The sequence below is a fragment of the Arachis hypogaea genome, chromosome 1, assembly GCF_003086295.3.
Source record: "Arachis hypogaea cultivar Tifrunner chromosome 1, arahy.Tifrunner.gnm2.J5K5, whole genome shotgun sequence".
NCBI classification, from domain to species: domain Eukaryota; kingdom Viridiplantae; phylum Streptophyta; class Magnoliopsida; order Fabales; family Fabaceae; genus Arachis; species Arachis hypogaea.
This window is the reverse complement of record NC_092036.1, coordinates 107688912-107710508: the sequence shown is the minus strand read 5'-3', so window position 1 is coordinate 107710508 and position 21597 is coordinate 107688912. Positions and strand designations below refer to the sequence as shown.

General features: G+C 36.1%; 1 protein-coding gene and 1 long non-coding RNA gene across 2 annotated transcripts; both read left to right on the top strand.

The window, feature by feature from the left end:
* The first annotated feature begins 398 nt into the window (after nt 1-398).
* LOC112708255 (probable inactive receptor kinase At2g26730) lies at nt 399-4853 on the top strand. The gene is made up of 2 exons (XM_025760438.3): nt 399-2693; nt 3710-4853. The coding sequence occupies exons 1-2, from the start codon at nt 1400-1402 to the stop codon at nt 4375-4377; spliced, it is 1962 nt and encodes a 653-aa protein (XP_025616223.1). The 5' UTR covers nt 399-1399; the 3' UTR covers nt 4378-4853.
* A 14148-nt stretch (nt 4854-19001) lies between these two features.
* On the top strand, nt 19002-21554 carry LOC112781901 (uncharacterized). The gene is made up of 3 exons (XR_003192700.3): nt 19002-20115; nt 20246-20421; nt 20896-21554. It is a non-coding gene; the product is annotated as an uncharacterized lncRNA (long non-coding RNA).
* Nucleotides 21555-21597: the final 43 nt, after the last annotated feature.

Below are 21597 nucleotides of genomic sequence, written 5' to 3'. Positions count from 1 at the left end.
GAAGGAGAAAGAGAGGATGGGGTTAGTGGTGGTGATGGTGATGGAAAGAAAAAGATGATGCAGATGATGATAAGGGTAATTTAAAAATTTTATAGGATTTTTTAGTGTTTAGATAATTTTGTTATATAGAATTCATGTTTTATGAGTACAAATGATAATTTTTTTTTATGGATAGATGTGCCAACATTTTCAACTTTCGTGGATAGAAATAGTAATTTACTCTAATTATAATGCATCATGTATGTTTATTTCCACAGATACACTTTGACATCATCTGACAAGTAAATGACATAGTGCACGATGAACCACAAAAAATTGGTGCATTTTAGACCGCAGTTACAAAAATAAGATTCAGTTCATTACATATATAGTCTTCTCACTCTAAAATAAGCGGCATTTTTATTCAATAAAATTATCCTAAACATCTTATTTATTTTTTAAAACGGTGATGACATTTTCATGGGAATTGACCAAAATGGTGTGAACAGAAAAAGAGGAAAGTGATGGAGAGCAGGACGGCTAATAAAATCCACAATGAATGAATGCTGAACGCGCTATGCTGTTATACACCAAGCTTGTCAAATGTCATCAAATCGCCACTGTCCACTCTCCAGTTCCGACGATCGCCGTCCATTTCACCAAGTCAAATAGTCAATGTTCAACTCTCATACAACCCAACCATAGTAAGTACTAATTAAGTAGTATCAGTAAGTATCTCACTCATTTGAATATCTCTCTCTATACGAAACACCAAGTCCCTACACCAGACACCATACAGCGACAACAAACTCCCTCTTTCTTTTATTTTGTCCTTCTTTTGCCCCTCTCTCCACTATATAAAATAAAAGCATCTATTTCTGTATCAACCAAGTTCTTTAATACTCTTAAATGATATCTTTACACGAAACACAAGAGCGCGTGGGATAAAACAGAGCATGAAGCGGTGAAAAAGCGTTGTAGAAAAACAATTTGACCGGAAGTAATTGGAAAAAGAGAAAAAGAGAGAAAAAAAAAACGTCCGGAGCTTGGACCAGTGCCAGCGAGAGTGGTTTCTGTTTCCGTATCAGCTTTTCTTTTTCCTTTTTTTTTATTTTTATTTTTTATTGTAAATTTTTAACTTTTTAGTTTTTAGAGACCTCGTGATAATGCAGAGAGAGAGAGAGAGAGGGAGAGAGAGTGAAATCACAAAACAGAACAAAACCCTGTCCTTGCTCTCTCTCTTCAGTCTTCACTCATACACACTCTTCTGATGGCATTCCGCCGGAAAACTCCTTCTTCCGGCGTGGCACCAAAACGCTCTTCTCCTCGTAAATAATATCCCAATATAGAAACGCACCACATTATTTTATTCTCAATCAATCTTCACAAAATCGAGCGCAAAAAACACGCACCCCCGGCAATGGCGCTGATCTCTCGCAGCGTTACTATTGTCTTTTTCCTCCTCGTGATGGCGAGTTACCGGGTCAACTCGGAGCCAACTCAGGACAAACAAGCCCTCCTTGCTTTCATCTCGAAAACAAAACACCAGAATCGAATCCAATGGAACGCGTCCGACTCGGCCTGCAACTGGGTCGGGGTTCAATGCGACTCGTCCAATTCTTACGTGTACTCGCTCCGCCTGCCCGCCGTTGGACTAGTGGGGCCCATCCCTCCCGACACCATCGGCCGCCTCGCCAACCTCCGCGTTCTCAGCCTGCGCTCCAACGGCCTCACCGGCCAGATCCCCTCCGATTTCTCCAACCTCACCTTTCTCCGCGGTCTCTACCTCCAGAAGAATGAGCTCTCCGGCGAGTTCCCTTCCTCCGCTACTCGCCTAACTCGCTTGACTCGCTTGGATCTCTCCTCTAATAACTTCACAGGCTCCATTCCTTTCTCGGTCAACAACCTCACTCACCTCACTGGTCTCTTTCTCCAGAACAACAGCTTCTCCGGCACACTCCCCAGCATAACCGCCAAATTGAACGACTTCAACGTCTCCAACAACAATCTCAACGGCTCCATCCCCAAGACACTCGCAAAATTCCCCAAATCATCTTTCGCCGGAAACATAGATCTTTGCGGCGGACCTTTACCGGCCTGCAGCCCGTTCTTCCCGGCGCCGGCGCCCTCGCCGGGGGAAATTCCACCTGGAAAACCTGTTCACAAGAAGTCAAACAAACTATCCACCGGCGCCATTGTTGGAATTATCATCGGCTCCGTCGTCGGCTTGCTGCTTCTGCTTCTTCTACTCTTCCTCTGTCTCAGAAAGAGGCAGCGGCGGCAACCTGCTAAACCTCCGAAACCGGTGGTTCCTGTTGCCGCACGTGGAGTACCGGCGGAGGCAGGAACTTCGTCGTCGAAGGAGGACATAACGGGAGGATCAGCGGAAGCAGAGAGGAACAAATTGGTGTTCTTCGAGGGAGGAGTGTACAGCTTTGACTTGGAGGATCTTCTTCGGGCGTCGGCGGAGGTTCTTGGAAAAGGAACCGTGGGTACATCGTACAAGGCGGTGCTGGAGGAAGGGACGACGGTGGTTGTGAAGAGGCTGAAGGACGTAGTTGTTACTAAGAAAGAGTTCGAGATGCAAATGGAGGTTCTTGGGAAGATCAAACACGATAATGTGGTTCCTCTCAGAGCTTTCTATTACTCCAAAGATGAGAAGTTGCTCGTTTACGATTACATGTCCGCCGGCAGCCTCTCTGCTCTTCTCCACGGTAACAACCTTCTCTTTCATTTTAATTAATTAAATTAATTCGACTTGATTTCTAGTACTGTAGTCCATTAGGCATTAGTGCTGGGTTTAGAATAGCGTACTTTCCTTATTGGTATTCGGTGTGTTCATACAGGAATTTCTTGACTGAATTGAATGGGTACAGCTGGTAATAGTTGTGGAGATTAGGTTATTTTTATAATTTAATAATAGTGTCACTGTTTAGCATATTATGTGTGCTTTTTAGAATTTGTGTTGGCGTGGGCTCGTAGATTGATGAATGATAATGGAGGTATGTGTGTACCGTATTAGCAGCAGTATTAGTGGCATCATGTTCATTAGTCTATATATTAATCAACGGGGGAGAATTGTTTATTAGTTTAAAGGAGGTGTATCGTGAGTGTGAAGTATCTAAAGCAGCATAGAGTGCGCTGCTTCTTGCTGCCTCTTAAACTATGCTTGTGAAGCAAACATTCTCAAACTCATAAGTGAGAGACAGTATCTTCATTCCCTTCAACTTAAACAAACAACAAACACTCATGACTCATCATAAACCAAGGACCCTTGTCTCACCGACAATTTTTTACGCCTTTTCTTTATTTATCCTCCTTTAAAGTGGAACAAAAAAGTCCCATACCCTACTATACTAAAGCAGAGTAAAGTCACTTGACCGTGTAAGTGAGGGGGAGAAAAAAATCTACTAAAAAAATTCTGACCGCAAATTCTATTGATAGCTATGTCTTGAAATATCAATATGTGCATTTTTGTGGCCTCACGAAATAGTTGGATTGTGATATATATATTGGGCTAAACCGGTCATGGCATGGGACAAGAAAAATCAAAATACATTGTCGTTGCAACGATACTAGTAGACAATGATTTTTGATTGGCCAACATTACATTACTCAATGTGAATAAAAGTATGTTACGGCACCTGTTATGTATTGCTATATGTGATTACAACTATAACCATAGTTTAACCACATGAATATCGTTATCAATGTATGTTTGTGACTCCAGGGAGCAGAGGGTCTGGGAGAACACCATTAGACTGGGACAACAGAATGAAGATTGCACTAGGAGCAGCAAGAGGCCTAGCATGCCTCCACGTGTCAGGCAAAGTGGTCCACGGCAACATCAAATCCTCCAACATCCTCCTACGCGGACCGGACCATGAAGCTGCCGTTTCAGACTTCGGCCTCAACCCATTGTTCGGAAACGGGGGCCCCTCGAACCGCGTGGCAGGCTACCGGGCGCCTGAGGTGGTAGAAACCCGAAAGGCAACCTTCAAGTCTGATGTGTACAGCTTTGGAGTGTTTCTGTTGGAGCTATTGACAGGGAAGGCACCAAACCAAGCGTCGCTTGGGGAAGAAGGCATCGATCTCCCCCGGTGGGTGCAATCGGTGGTCCGGGAGGAGTGGACGGCGGAGGTGTTCGATGCGGAGCTGATGAGGTTCCATAACATAGAGGAAGAGATGGTTCAGCTGTTGCAGATTGCAATGGCTTGTGTGTCTGTTGTGCCGGACCAAAGGCCCAACATGCAAGACGTGGTTCGCATGATTGAGGAGATGAACCGTGGCGAGACCGATGAGGGTTTGAGACAGTCGTCTGATGATCCTTCTAAAGGATCGGAGGGTCATACTCCACCCCAGGAGAGCAGAACCCCACCCAGATCGGTCACACCGTAACTAAAACCATTATTCAAAGGATGAAAATAAAAAAGAAAAAGAGAAGGTTGTTGAAATCCAAAAAGAAAAAGAGGAAAAGGACAAGATAGGGTGGTGGGTCGCTCTTGAAAATGTGCCAACGTGGTGGGTGCGTTACCCAAGTGAATGAATAATGGCGCGCGCGCGCTCGCTTTAGTTCGCCTTTGGGTTCCGGTTCTAGGGTGGTCCGCTTGATGTGTATTTTTATTTTTATTTAATTTTTTCTTCTTTCTTTTTACTTTTATTAATTTCAATGATTTTTATAGGTGGGGTAACCGGGAGGGTTTGAATTGTTCATGAAGTGAAGGAGGAGGTTGCATGAACTGATTGAGATTTGACCATTTCATGAATTTCCCTTTGGCATTTTACACATTTTTTTTCTTTCTAGTATCAATTCTTTACTAGTTTTTTTGTTTTGGTCTTGTAAAATGAAGGCATATATTTCCCATTTGTCATGACATAGTTGTCCTGTGCAAGTGCATACTTTCAACATAGGGCTAGGAGCAGGCCAGTTGTCACATAAATCATTGCATGAAAGAACTGTGTATCCACGTCACATATTTAGTAGTATTACTTAACTGGAATTTACTGTATTAACTAATATTAAAAAAATGGATGGTTCAGCACGCGCGCATGTGAGTGGTCCGTTTTGTTATATGCATGTAAAACTGGCGTCACATGGCAATATGGCATGCAAGGAAATGGGTAATGGGAAATTGTGACAAATAAGGAAGATGATTTCATCGCTGGCGGGTCGGGTCCATCATATTCCATTGGTCTAAGAGGAGCTTTCTGCTTCCATTGTTCCCCGTTTCGTGTAGTCTCTTTACTTGCCCGGCCCCCTTTTTCCTTTACCCTACGCTCTACACATACATATACATGCTTCCTTTCAGGAACTTTCTTATTAACTCGAAAGCTACTTATCAGTTAATTGTCTCTTTCGGACTGGCAACATATTAGTTAATTTTCTAATTAAAGAGAAGTGATTACTGAAGGAGCAGATTGATTAATGGTATTTATTAAAGGCGGCGTTAGAAGTAAAACAAAAACAAGTTTTACATGCAACGGAACGCGCTAGCTAGCTAGCTCATGCCTCATGGTGCTTGCGTTGTTCCGTCGCTTTCCTCTTGGGGATTGAGATTATTCAACTCTACTAGCTGACACGTCTCATTATTAATAGGAAGCTAAATTACGTCATAAAAATCATTATTCCTAAATTATTCGAACTTTTTCTTTTTAATATTATATTACTAGAAGTGAAATCTTTCATCATGAACCAATTTGTGTGTTAAACATAATTATGGCTATTTACAAAATGTCTGTGAGATTTTGTGTTTTTTCAATTAAAATAATATTTTTTTAACAAAACGTCAATGACATTTTGTGTTTTAATAATTAAAATAATATTTTTTATTACAAAACGTCAGTAACGTTTTGTTCTTTTATGATTAAATTTTTTTTTACTACAAAACGTTTTGTGTTACTACCACAATCGTGTAAAACACTAAAATGATCAAATATTTTTGTATTTTTCATTAAAATTATTCATATATAAAAATTTTAGCCAAATTATTCACTGATGGTTCCATTTTAGCTTAGATAGAAGCTAATTAAGGAGGTTGAAGAGTCACGTGGTTTAGAGACACCGATAGACTTCTTTTTGGAGGGACGCTAAATTGACTGTTCCTTGTTTCCTTCCTTCCTTCCTTTTCTTTTCTTGGCTTTGTCTTGCTTCGCATTGACCACGGTAATTCTGCGTCTCCCTTGGCCTAATGTAATTAACAATGATTAGTTATCATTAATCATTACATGTTATTATGCAATTGAGTTAGTTTTCCACCGGGGCCCTACTCCACCTCCTCGTTTACGTGTGTCACACTAAAGTGTAAACTCTCAGCTCCAATCAGCTAACTAAGAAGAGCATCCAACTCCAATAAATATCACAAATATATATTTATTCAATTCTTTTTTTGGTGTCATTTATTCAATTCTTTGATATTCTATTACAAATTATATTTTAATACTAGAAGTGAAAAGTATACATATAAAATATCTATAGAAATAGTACATATAGTATTCTTCTCGTTCTTGCTTGAAGCTTGCTATGTATTAAATAAAGAGTAATATTAGAGAAATACTAATTTTAAATTATTTTATTCATAATTATATATTTATTATATCTAATATTATTCAATTATTCCAATGTAAAATAAGAAATACAAAATGAAATAAAAAATAATTAAAAAATACAAAATAAAATTATTTTAGTTTATTTTAGACTGATTTTGTATTTTCTATTAAACAATTTTGTTAAATAAATTGGGTAGCACAATGCAATCCTCGAGACATTGTTTATTTTGTTAATGTAGCCGTTAACATTAACGAAAATCTTTAAGTTTCAATTAGAGTGCTCGTATGGGAGTGGCAGCATCACTGACAAGTCACAAGTGCATGTTTCATTTGACCCATAAATAACCCAGACTGAAAATACTATACCTTTTTAGTAATTAATCTGATTAACTGAATAATTTAATCGTATACTCTCCATGCCTCCATAAAGTGAAACCAGAGAGTGCAATGTATATGAAAGCATGCATTGGAATGATGAATAATAATCACGCATATGGCCGGCTGGTATATACAGGGTACAATATTAGATCATAAATGACAAAGTTCATCAAAGTCACAAGAAAAATCAAAGTATAAGGGAGAATGCATTAAACGTATCGTCCGATGTGAAATAACAAAACTAGATGTGATAAAAACTAAAAAGGTAGTGGAAGAAGAGAAAAATGCCAAATGGCTTAAGGTGTATACTAGATTAGGAATAGAACATTTACATATGAGAGGAGTGTTAGGAGCCACCAACTTTTGTCATTTATAGTCATCAAGTAATTATTAATAATATTTTTAATAGTATAAAATTTTATCCAATAGTATAAGATTACTCACTTTCTTTTACTAGTTACATAATAAAGTTGTTCCATAAACTTTTCCTTTACATAAAATGATTACATGCTAGTAACATTGAAAAAGGTAGTGCAATAAGTGGTATTACATATACGTTATAGAGGAGCCTTGGGATCTTAGGTTACTTAATCATAATTGCCATCCACATGATATATAAAATAAAAGAAAAAGTTATGCATGTCCATCTCATAAAGTAATACTCTCTGCCTCGAAGTGTTTTAGATTCCAGATTAGTGCCGTTGGTTATGGGGTTAGCTTTCGCAGCATTGGATGCATATTTGATACACAATTGCTATATAAACACCAACAAAAACATGAGGCCAATAATAATAATAATAATAATAATAATAATAATAATAATAATAATAAATTATTCCTAATTTCCTATCGTCATCTTTTTTATTTGGTCTTTCCCGGCCACACTTTTTGTTGTATTTGCTTATTGTTTTTAAATAGCAATTTCCTACTTGATAATCCTTATTAATTTAACTAGTCTAATTACTCTATAATATAAACATTCAAAGAGTTTAATTTTGTTAGTTAGTACGTAAAAAAATTATAATTTATACTTTTCACTAATTAATAAATTCTTTTTGTGGATGATTGTTTGAACAGTAATAAACATATAAAGTAGTTAAAATGTATGTGTCCCTACTCCCTATGCTTTAAATTCGATTTGAATCTAAAGTCATCATTTGAATTATTTTTTTCCTACTTAGGATTTTAATAGGTTTGACAGTCATAATGTACTCTTTAGAAATTAGAACTAGTAGGGTTCAATTTGCCTTTGGAGATGAGAGTGTGAAGTGTATGTGTACTAGAACAAACCTGTTTTCCCTTTTCTTTGGTTGGAGCATTGTTGTTGACAGTTACGTTGAGGAATTTATGCAATTCCTTTAGAATATGACTTATTAATTATATCATAAATTTTAATCTTTTGTATCTGAAATGCAAGATATGTATCATCTTTTATAAGAATGCCCAACTCACTCCATCAACTTTATTAAAATCCTTTTTTCCCCCTAATTTGTTTAAAAGATATGTTATAAATTTTGAATTTTGTATATTGCAAATCAGAAATATTTGGAAGCCAATAATAAAATAGCCAAAACACTCCAAATTTACTATTTTTATGTTTTTTTCAAAGATAGTAGGTTATATTTTATTAATTATTAAAAAATAAGATACAAAGATATCCAAAAATAGGACAGTATAATAAAATGTAGGGATTTTCCAAAACAATACACTAAAGGTATTCATCCAACGGTGTATGGTTGAAAAACGAAGAAAAATCTTAAAGAAGAAAGAATGATAAATCAAACTGAATGAAACTAAGAGATTGCTTCATGGAGATGACGATTTAAACTGGGAGTTCATTGGATTTCACGAAGCAACTTGACAGAATTTGCTAGAATGTCAGACGGCATTGAAGTAGAAACTTCAAAAATTAACTTGATGAGGTTGGAAAACTCCAAATTAATATGACGATGATAAAACATTATTAAGATAATTAATTAGAAATTATTAATGCAATTATTGGTGCTCATTTGTTGATTAGTAATTTTATTGATTGCAGATTTTGGTAATTGGTATTAAGCAATGGAAAGCCCAAAATATTCAGCCTTGGTACAAAAATATTTTAATCATTATGGCTGCATTGTTATTATAACTGGCCAAAAAAATCTTTAAGCAAGCTCAATTAAACCTTTGGTGAAAGACCAACTAGTTTGGTCCGAATTGAAAAGAAAGAAGGAAAGGGGCAGTGCTTGATTAGTTTTGGTTACCCACACTCCTTTTTTATGGAATTCAAATTTTATGAACTAGCTCTAATTGCCTTGGTAACATGAAAGAGAAAATGCAAGTGATTTGATGGTATTAAATGAATTTTATACGTTACTAGGCAAAAAGCATGAGAAGTTGGTTTTAATTGATTTTAATTGATTTCACTCATTACTTTCAAAGCTTTTCTTTTCTCTTCTTTCTCTTCAGTTTTGGTCACATCTATCAGAGGAAGATGGAAGGAAGAACAAGCTATCAGATGAAGGAAGAAGAAGCTAGAAGCAAGAAAAGGACTAAGGTGATGATGTCCTTAGCAAAAAGAAGATCTACAGTATGGTGTGGCTGAGATCTTTACCACAAAAGGTAAGATGTGGTGAGGAAGTCTCAGGATCACCATGTCTAAAAATGGAAGAAATCCAATTCGGTCAGAGAAGAATATCCCTGGGGTATGGCTTGTCTCTACTTTTGTTTATCCATCACAGGAGGTAGCTACTGTAGCTACGTGGGAAAAAAGCAGAAGATAGAGTAGATGGAGCTGTCAAGGATCAAGGGTTCATCAAAGGTTAGAAATCCTTCTTGGGGACCAAGTTAAGATGGAAGGCTCAGATTGATGAAGCTTGATGAAAAGGGATGACAGAGAGGTAATTGCATGTTGGTTTTTTTATTCGGTTCCCTCTCTCCTCTCTCTGGCCGAATCGGATTTGATGATTGAAGAAGAAGAAGTTGGCTCAGTTCAACCGTTTCAACCTTGGAGGCTTCTCCTTCTATAATATGGGTGAACAGCCAGGGTTTGAAACAAGGAGAAAAGAGTGAAAGCACAGAGTTCTCATAGCTACCCAAGCTAACAGAAGGTTTTCTCCTTCAATGTGTTTCATGTTGTATTTTTCTGTTTAGTTTTGTCTGTCTTGAGTCTCATGGTAAAAAGACAAACAAATGTAAGATTTGTAAGAAAAAGCCAGTGAGCGGAAAAAGACAGAGAGTACAAAAGTAAAAGAAAAATTCATAGATGTCTTAAAGATCCTTTGTACATCTGTGTTGTGTATCATGATTCTGTGAGAATTTCCTTGCAAGTTGGGCTAGCACTTTGCAGTTGAAAGCTTGGTAAGTGACCAAGTCAAGTTCAGGATTGGGAATAGATTCTGGATTTGTCCCAAATAGGAGGGGTAGTTCCTAGGGAGAATTGGTGTCTGTAATCTGCATGATTATAGCGAAATTCCATCATTGTTGTGATGGAGACTGGATGTAGGCTGCATTGCACTTAGCAGCTAAACTAGGATACTTCTTGGTGTGATTCTCTCTCTCTTTTACTCCATTTTCTGTTTCTGCTGCATAGGAGACAAAACTGAAAAATATCTCTTACCTGGTTACGAGATAAAAAAGAAAAAGTCTCTTGGCTAGATACGAGACAAAAAGCAAAAATATCTCCTCAAAGCATTCTAAAAGACAGCAAGTGTTACTAAGCAAAAAGGGGCTAAGATTCAACTCCCCTTCTCTTAGCCACTTATTACCATCAATTGGTATCAGAGCTTGGTCTCAAAGAGATCAAGCTTTGCAGCTTCGAGAAAAGATCCAGATGGCAGAGAACAATGGCTCAAATCTGGTGTCCTGCAATCTGACAGAAGGACAGTCAAGCAACAGACCTCCTCTCTTCAATGGAAAGAACTACACTTATTGGAAGGAAAGAATGAAGATTTTTGTGCAAGCAGTAGATTACAGACTCTGAAAAATAATCCTGGAAGGTCCTCAATTTCCAACCACTACAAGTGCTGAGGGAGTGGTCTCACTCAAAGGCGAAGCCAGTTGGACTGAAGAAGACTGAAAAAAGGTGGAGCTCAATGCCAAGGCTATCAACTTGCTCAACTGTGCAATCATCTTCGAGGAATACCGACGGGTATCACGATGCACAACGGCAAAGAAAATCTGGGACAAACTTCAAATCACTCATGAAGGAACAACACTAGTGAAGAAGACCAGAATAGACATGTTGAACAGAGAGTATGAAATGTTCTCAATGAAGGAAGGAGAATCGATAGATGAACTGTTTGAAAGATTCAATATCATCATCAATGGTTTGGATGCTATGGAGATCATATATCCTGAATCTGTGCTTGTGAGGAGAATTTTGAGAAGTCTCATAAAAGAGTGGAAAACTAAGGCAATTATGATATCTAAGAGTATTGGTCTTGATTCTATGACTTATGATGACTTGAGAGGGAATTTACTTGTATTTGAAAACACATATTTGAAAAAAGATACAAAAAGAAACGAAATAGCTCTCAAATCTGTTACTAACCCTCAGGATGATGAATCCAGTGATAACTCTTCTGTAAATAAATTTGTTTTGTTTGCAAAAAAAATTCAGAAAAATGGTGAAACAAGGAAAGAAGCAAGGGAAGCAGCTCAAGGAAACATAAGAAAGATTTCAGCAAAGTGATCTGCTACAACTGCAAAGAGACTGGGAATTTCAAATCCGATTGCCCTAAGTTGAAGAAGGAGGAGAAGCCAAAGAAGGGAAAGAAGAAAGGACTGATGGCTTCTCGGGAAGACTTAGAAAATGACTCAGATGAAGATGAAGAATAAAAAACCAAGTCTCAACCGTGCCTTATGGCAAATCACATTGAACAGGTAGTATTTCACAACCCTGACATTGAAGACATTCATCTCATGATAGATCACCTTTCTGAAAAGATTAGATGCTTTCTAAGTGAAAACCAAGATCTTGAGTCTCAAATCAAAATTCTTAAAGGTGAAAATGGTTTTCTAAAAGAAAAATTGAGAGAAGTTGAAACCGCTGTTGATCTTGTTGAGGAACATAAGCGGTTGAAAGCTGAAATTAAAGGTTGTGAAAAACAGCATTCTGTAGTGGCATATCTAAATTGTTTTGAAGAAAATGAGAAGTTGCTTAAAGAGGTAAAAAGACTCAAAGAGGACTTAGCCACCTTTGCTCAAAGTTAAGAAAATTTAAATAAACTATTGGCTAGTCAAAAATCTCTGTATGATAAAGCTGGGTTAGGATTTCAGAAAACTGAAAAATTTGTTAAGAAACCTTCTTTTGCAAACATGGCATCATCCTCTAATGATGTAAGGTTTCAAAACCCAACAAGCTTTGTAAAAACAGCAACTCAGATTTTGTAAATTATGCAACCAGAATGGACATTTTTCCATTCAATGCTTTTTTATTGAAAGAATGATTGAAAACAAAGTTTGTAAAATTGTTTGTGATTACAATGGCTTGGGACAAAAAAGATGGTTTAACGTCAAGGAATCCAAAACGATTTGGATACCTAAGGTCACTTGAGCTTATTTTGTAGGTGTGCTAGCATCCAAGCGGAAGGACAACATGTGGTACATGGATAGTGGATGTTCTAGGCATATGATCGGAAAGGCAACCTTCTTCATTAAACTTGATGAATATGATGGAGGGTTTGTCACTTTCGGTGATAATGGTAAAGGAAAGATAGTGGCCATAGATAAAGTTGGTAAGAGCTTTTCTTCTTTCATAAATGATGTTCTTCTTCTTGATGGGTTGAAACACAATCTACTAAGCATTAGCCAATTGTGTGATATTGTATATGAAGTTATTTTTACGAAATTGGATTACTTAGTTATTTGTAAAAAATCTGGAGAAATTTTGTTTGAAGTTAAAAGGTGTAACAATGTGTATGGATTGACTCTTGAGGATTTAAAAGATCAAAAAGTAACATGCTTTACATCACTTGAATCTGAAAGATGGCTTTGGCATAAGAAATTGGGTCATGCAAGCATGTACCAAATTTCTAAGTTAGTTAAGAAAAACTTGATGAGAGAAATTCCAAACATTAAATTTGATAAAGATATTACTTGTGATGCTTGTCAATTAGGCAAACAAGTAAAATCCTCTTTTAAACCAAAAGATGGAATCTCCATTAAAAGACCATTAGAAATGTTGCATATTGATCTTTTTGGTCCTACTAGAACTTAAAGTTTAGGAGGTAAACACTATGGTTTGGTGGTGGTAGATGATTACTCTAGATTCAGTTGGGTACTCTTCCTAGCTCATAAGAATGATGCTTTCCATGCTTTTTCAACCCTTTTCAAAAGAATTCAGAATGAAAAAGATTTGAAAATTGTCCATTTGAGAAGTGATCATGGAAAAGAATTTGAAAATCAAGATTTTGAAAAATTTTGTGATGATTTTGGAATTGCACATAACTTCTCATGCCCTAGAACTCCTCAACAAAATGAATAGAAGCCTTCAAGAAATGATTAGGGCTATGCTTTGTGAAAATGATATTCCAAAATTTTTGTGGGTTGAAGCTGTAAATACAGCTTGTTATATTTTGAATAGGACTATCATTCGAAAGGGATTAAAGAAAACTCCTTACGAGCTATGGAAAGGAACCTCACTAAATCTTAAGTATTTCCACATTTTTGAATGAAAATATTTTGTACTTAACAATATAAAAATCTTGAAAAATTTGACCCAAAATCCTATGAAGGAATGTTTGTTGGATACTCTACCACTAGCAAAGCATTTAGAATTTACCTCAAGGAACATAGAACCATAGATGAATCCATACATGTATCCTTTTGTGATACTAATTCAATTCCCAGTGCCCTTTTAGATGATGATACAGGAAGTGAAGCTGATGTGAACCATCAACCAAGTCAAGAAAGTCCCAATGCTATCCCAAGTGAAGAACCTGCCCGTCCAGATTTGTCTCATCAGGATGGATGAGACATTTCATTTTTGTCTCCTGAACCAGTTAGAGAATCCAGAACAGAACTATCTGCTGAAACTCATCAAGGCAAAACCTTACCTAGAAAGCCAAGAGAATGGAAGTCTATGAAGGGTTATCCTCATAATTTTATCATTGGTGATCCTTCCCAAGGCATAACCACAAGATCCTCAACCAAGAAGCAAGCCGAACAAAGCAATGTTGCTTTCTTGTCACAAATGGAGCCTCTCAATGTAAAGCAAGCTCTTGAAGATCCCTCTTGGGTCAAAGACATGGAAGAAGAGCTAGCTCAATTTGACAAGAATGAGGTTTGGACACTTGTACTGAATCCAAATGGTAAGAAGGTAACCGATACAAAGTGGATCTTTAAAAATAAATTGGGTGAGGATGGTAGTATTGTTCGTAACAAGGTTAGATTAATGGCTCAAGGTTACGATCAAGAAGAAGGTATTGATTTCAATGAGTCCTTTGCTCCAGTAGCAAGATTGGAAGCAATTAGGTTGCTTCTTGCCTATGCTGCCCATAAGGGTTTTAGAATGTTCCAAATGGATGCTAAATGTACTTTCCTTAATGGCTTTATAGATAGAGAAGTATTTATGGCACAACCCCCCCCCCCGGTTTTGAAAATAAAGAATTTCCAAATCATGTTTTCAAACTTTCAAAGGCTCTTTATGGCCTTAGACAAGCTCCAAGAGCTTGGTATGAAAGGCTTAGTGCCTTCTTATTGGAAAATTACTTTTAAAAGGGTACCACCAATATAACTTTATTTATTAATGTATCTAATGATGATATTCTTCTTGTTCAAGTTTATGTGGATGATATAGTGTTTGGATCGGCCAATGAATCCTTGTGTAAAAAGTTTGGAAAACTCATGACTAGTGAGTTTGAAATGAGTTTAATGGGAGAACTAACATTCTTTCTTGGTTTCCAAATTAAAATAATTCCTAGTGGCATTTTTATTCACCAAGGAAAATATGCTAAGGAATTAATCAAGAAATTTGGCCTAGAAAATTCCAAACCTATGGGAACACCAATGCATCCAAATACTAAACTTGAAAAAGATGAAAATGGCAAGGATGTGGATGAAACATGGTATAGAGGAATGATTGGCTCACTTATGTATCTTACCTCCTCTAGGCTGGATATTGTTCAAAGTGTGGGTGTATGTTCAAGGTTTCAATCTCACCCAAAAGAATCCCATCTTTCAGCCGTTAAAAGAATCATTAGATATATTAAGAGAACATGTGATTATGACTTATGGTATCCTAAATCTGATGACTTTTGTGCAGTAGAGTTTTGTGATGCAGATTATGCAGGAGATTGGGTGGATAGAAGGAGCACTTCTGGAATGTGTTGCTTCCTTGGAAGCTCACTTAACATGTGGTCAAATAAGAAACAAGGCACAGTAGCTCTATCCACAGCCGAAGCTGAATATATATCTGCCTTTGCGTGTTGTTCACAATTAATTTGGTTAAAAACTAAGTTGGAGGATTACAAATTAAAGATCAATAGCATACCTTTGTTTTGTGATAATATGAATGCAATAAACATTTCTAAAAATCCTGTTCTGCACTCTAAAACCAAGCACATTGAAGTTAGATATCATTTTATTAGAGAACATGTGCAAAAGGGTACTATTGATATTCAATTTGTGAAATCCGAAGAACAACTTGCTGATATATTCACTAAACCCTTGTGTGAGGATAGGTTCTGTTCACTGAGGAACAGTTTAGGAATGTTAGAATTGAATTCTGTTGATAAATTGTGATTTTTGATGATTCTGTTTGGTTTTGTCTTGTAGGAAGGGAGGAGACAAATCTGGTGGAGCATTGGATAATCAATGAGACAAGGGGAGACTACACCTGGTGCTAGTAAATTTGGTCCCAACAAATCTTTCTTGACCCTATTCATGACTCTGCCCCTCTTTTTTGAAGTCTTCATTTTTTAAAGAATACTTTTTGAAAAGTTGTCACTTCATACCTTGTAGGAAGGAGTTCTTGTCAAATCATAATCTTTTCTCCTACATATTCCCTTGATTCTAGGAATAAATCTCTCATTTTTTAATTTAAAAATATTCCTTGTTGATACCGTGTCATTAATGGTCCATTACCCACTTAACCCTCTCTCCACTCAGCATTAAATGCGATTGTAACCTCCCATCACTCTCCAATACTTTCGACCATCCTTTTATCTTTTCACTCCCTTCTTAACTTTCGTATCATGAAGAAGAAGGTGGCTCCTAAAAGGAGTAGCCACACCCCACATTCTGAAAATTCTCTATTCTCTTCTACTCCTCAAACACACACTCACATTCACATACATTCTACTTCATCTTCATCTCCTTCTTCCCACTCAACAGAAGCCATGAGAAAAAAGATTATTCATCCAAGGTGTTCATCTCACAAGAAAATTGGAAAAGAAAAAGAGCCTGTGATAGAAGAAGAAGAAGAGTTATAATCCTCTCCACCCCATTCACCACCAAGAAAATCAACTCCGCATGCTTCTGGCCGCAGTTCTCAGCATGCAAAAGGCTATGTTCTCCGCAACACTAGAGAACCGCCAAACTTTGAATCTCTGGATTTCAAAAACAAGTTCAACAAGGGCCATTCTCACTTTGATCTGGGCAGATTCAACTCTTGTGCTGCATATGAGTTTCACAATCAAGTTCTGGCTAAACGTCACCTATGTGCCTCTCACATAGTGAATTTGGAGACGCTGACTGCAAAAGGCATCAACTTTGCCACTTTGTTTGATAATCTGAAGTAGACTCCTTTATTCAACATTCAGAAGCCTATTTATCCATCCCTGGTTCGTGAATTCTATGCGAACATGGTGTACCTTGATGGAGCAATCCACTCATATGTCAAGAGGATTCACTTATCTCTGAACAGAGAAACCATCAGCGCTGCATTAGGATATACTGATGAAGGAGCAACTGCTTACATAACTGGAAAGTGGGATTCTCAAGTTGGGATCTCTTATCAGATTGCTCTAAATCAAACTTGTGAAAATTTCTCTGAACTTGATGGGACGATTCTGACGCATAAGGCTCTTGGTCCTGTAAGAGCGCTACTTCACCAAATCATCAATCATATTCTGATGCTTCAGAGTGGCTCTTATCAAAGAGTAACTGTTTGTGATACCTTGGTTCTTTTTGTGATTATTACTTCTTCTCCTATTTCATTTGACTATTTGATGGTGCGTCACATGTGGGAATGTGTACGCAGTGACAAGAAGGCAAATTTGCCTTATGGCATTTTTCTTACATGCATATTTGAACATTTTCATGTTGATTTAACTAATGAGCATGTAGAAAACAAGGTTTCTACCATCAAAGGAGGAGGAGTCTCTGGACCCGTGAAAAGTAACAAAAGAAAACGATATGTGCCCTCTGTATCTTCAGAAAGTGATCTTGAAAGTCGTCCTTCTGAGCCAACGAAGCTTGCTGAAACCATCAAGGACGTTCTAACTGAATTTTCAAACATGTCAAATCTGATGGTACGCTCATACAAAGAAGCTCGCAAGCAGACATATGAAAATGAGAAAGCTTGGACTAAATGCAAGGAAAGGATCAACCTGCTGCTTAAGAGTTTTGAGAAAGACATGGCTACTGATGATGAGAAAAATAAATCTCTTGGCTCAGAGTTTAATCTTTCTGATGATTAATATGCTCTTAGATGCACTTTGAACTTTGTTTCTATTCTTGCTCTTTTTGTTTTGGTATTCTGTAACTGTTAATTAACTGTACTTGGATACCTTGGACCATTATGTTTTTGTAACAACAAATATTTTGCATTTTGGTATGTTATTCTCATTTGTTTTGCAGGTTCCCCCATTGATGATAAAAGGGGAAGGAAAGTTGAAATTGAAAAAAAAAAAAACAAGGGCTGAAATCTGAATCTGAATGATTAATGATTACCCCTGTGTGCGCGCTTCATGTTTTGTTTTCATAGTTTATGATTTATTTGCTCTAATTTCTGCATTATCATGTTCTGATTTTGGTTATACTCTGACATTTTTTTTAAATATGTTATTCTTATGAAGTGTTGTTAACTCTATTCCTCAGAAAATGCTTCATAAAATATGATTTATTGTGTTGTTTTGGTAAAAATGTTACTTGACAGAAAATAATTGTGAACATGTTGATTTAAAAATGTTGACTTTTGTTGCTACAAAAATATTGAAAGTACTATGTTTTAATGAGCAAAAAATGATTAAATATTAATAAATTAGGTTGTGATTATCATGTTATTTCTGCTAAAAAATTAAGATGTTCAATATTTCTAAAATTCTATATGTTGAATACACTGTGACTTAAAGCTTGATTATAAGAATGTTATAAGTAATGCTTTTCTTAATAAATTAATAATGAATATTAAAATATATGCTAAATCAGTAATTCAATTATTACCGTATACAAAAGTTATAATATTTATTAATGTTAAATATTTTATATATTCATGTTAATTAATAAAATATATTTATGTTAACATTATGCTAAATATGTCGTTAAATTAAAATTTGTTACATATTTATGAATATAGTATTATATTATTAATAAAAATAGTATGATAATAAGATTAATATTAATAATATATATAATTAATATTAACATTAATGAGATATATATAACTTACGGTACATATATTATTAAATAATATTTATATAACTTATTCTGAATATATATTTATAAAGTAATCTTAATTATGAATACAATGTTTGTAATTTGGGAGATATTTTGATAAAAATGTTTAAAACGTCTTTTTTTAAAAGACGTTTGTTATTAACTAAAATTTAATACATATAATTAATTAAACTATATTATTTTTGTTAAAATTATATCAGACAAATTGATTTGGTCAAAAAATTAGTAAACGAAACCTTAAACCAATTTAAATTAATACTTTTTTTATAAAAAATGATTACAATAACCTTATTATAGAAAATGACTAAAATATTTTTTATTATATATTTTTTTTAGTTTTAAAAATCCTAAATTCTAACTCTATAACGACAACCACCACCACCATAGCTGTACTATCCGCCCCCACCACCCCCATACTATCCACTGTAGTACCTATCGCACTATCCACCTCCACGACCATGTTATCTATCACACTATTCTCTACCGACCCTACTATCCACTATAGTACAAGCCCTCCTCCCCTAACTCATCTACCACAGGATCCACCTCGACCACCTCATTCGTAGCAACAACAAGAAGGGTACGTTGAAAGTTTCTCAATAGCACGGTTGTTGGAGTTGGGGCCAACCCAGTTTTAGTTTCTATTTTAGAATCTGACCACACCAATGACAAGCAACGCTCAGCAACCACAGAATAACGAGGAATCACATACAGGTTTTGTTTGGAGTCAAGTAGAATCTAGTCGTATGTCACTATATGCTCGTGGTCCTAGCTGGCAAGTCTCTTGCGCGATTGTCTACAGATTTCAGGGATAGTTGCCCTGACATTGGCTTCCGCTACACACATGAGAAGGCTGATACACGCTCGAACAAACAGGCTTGGCAAATGCGCGAAAAAAACACACGTAGTGACTCGGATGAAGAAGATGAGGAGGGATCTGAAGACGCAAGAATGGGTGACAATAACGACGTTGATGATGATGACTCCCACGTGTTAGTGTAGGCAGTAACCACGAATGCGATAGTGGGCATGAGAGGGCATAAATTTGAGGATAATGTATATTTATCATTTCTTAAGTTATAGATGTTACACACGCGCCTATTGGGAATTTGGGTTTCAAAACAGAGAGTAAATGACCATTTGTACCCACTAAAGACATAAACGCTAACAAATGTAACCATAGAATAAGGAAACTCATCTTGTAATCACGGAAGATGACCTCCGTATGCCAGAAATATCCTGACCTTGGTTACGCACTTGGTCCGTTAATATCCGAACCTACGTAGCAACAAAATCACTCCAAACCTATCTATGTGTAACCCATTTTTTTATTAAGAAATAGAAAAAAAAACCCTTACACCCTCTCTGTGCCCTAGCAAAGCTCCATTGTTGTCACCACTGCCATTCCAAATCGAAGAAGAAGACCAGAGCACCTCCATTCCACAACAGAGACATTTTTCCAGTTTAATCAAGTCGTTGCTTCACTACCCGCAAGCCAGCATTGTCTGCATCTCGCCGTCCACACTATCCGTAGCCCACCATTGTTGTATGCATCTCGTTGTCCACTATCCATAGCCCACCATCGTTACTACTCCATAGAGAACAGAGGTATGTCATACCAGTTTTTTATCTTAGAATGTTTTCAGAATTTTTGAGTTAGGGTTAGATTTTCAATTGCTATGTTGTTGTCTGTAATTACATGGGATGGTACCTTACATTTATACTATATTGGTTGCAGGATTACTCTGTATTAATCATAGGGGGAGATTTGAGCGAGGTCCATGTGAGAAGTTTGGGTATGTTAGTGGGGAAGTAACAGAGATTGAAAGGGTTATTGTGGATACTCTCAATGGATTTTTCATAAATGATTTGCTAAGGGACATTGGATATACATCCATTACTGATATGCAAAAGGTACCTAATACATTTAAGAATTTTAATAAGTTAAAATATTATTCATATATTCTGTTAGTAATCAATGATGAGTTAATTGTTAGTGATTATTTTGAGTTGGAAAACCTGTTAGCGATTAATGAATTTTTGTGTTTGAATCCTATATTATTCATCTGTGTTGTTATTCAACCTCTTACAAGTTCTACATATTGTTCTATCAGTTAAAAAGCAAGCAAAAATATTAAATATGATTGTATAAATTTAAATTATTGTCTCCATCTGAAGAGTACATGGGAGTACACCGGAGTACGCACTCTTGAAAACTCATAAAAAAATGAGATAAAATGATATGTTAAAATTATTTATTTAATTATGTGTAACATAATATTGAGTTGAGTTGTATCGTTCTTGAATTACTTGGATATGTATTAATCATCTGTGTTGTTATTTAGTTAATATCTGTGGTTTAATTGTTATACATGCTTGTGTTGTTAGGGATTAATACCTACCCTAGCAGAGATGTATCCAGGAGTCAACCACAGATTTTGTGCCATTTATATATGGCAAAATTATAGAAAAAAAGTGGAATGACTTACAAATGAAAATGTGTACGTGGGCATGTACCAAGGTGACTACTATCCAAGATTTTGATGCTACCATGAAAAGACTTAAGAAAATCAACGTTCGAGCTTGAAAATACCTAGACAAGATCAAACCCAAGCAATGGAGTAGGGCTCATTTCAGTGAATATCCAAAGGTGGACAACTACACAAATAATAATTGTGAGAGATTTAATAGTAAGGTTAAATACACATAGTTGTTTCAAGCGGTAGCAGCAACTCAAGCGGGAGCAGCAACTCAACTCCAAAATCATAGTTGTTTAGTTTATGAAAACTACTTATTTTACTGTATTACTTCAACCTTGTTTTAATCTAAATTAGACTTTTAGGCTTGTTTTTTGGTATGTTTCATGTAATCAAGAGAGATGACAGACTCTTCTGTTTCATTCTGTTGTTATGATGTTCTGAGCACAGTCTCTAGGCTCTTTAATTTTATTTTGGTAATATGAGGTATTCTTTAACAAATACTACACTCTTGTGTTTCTCTATGAATCCACAATGTATCACAAATTGAAGTTTGTTTTAACCTTTAAAGATAGTGTTATATAATTATAAATTTGTGTTGCAAATTAATACA

What these genes read in the sequence shown, in the direction of transcription:
- LOC112708255 (XM_025760438.3), top strand. Translation starts at nt 1,400, where the DNA reads ATGGCGCTGATCTCTCGCAGCGTTACTATTGTCTTTTTCCTCCTCGTG. An exon ending in CCTCTCTGCTCTTCTCCACG is followed by an intron (nt 2,694 to 3,709) that starts GTAACAACCTTC and finishes TTGTGACTCCAG; the next exon opens with GGAGCAGAGGGTCTGGGAGA.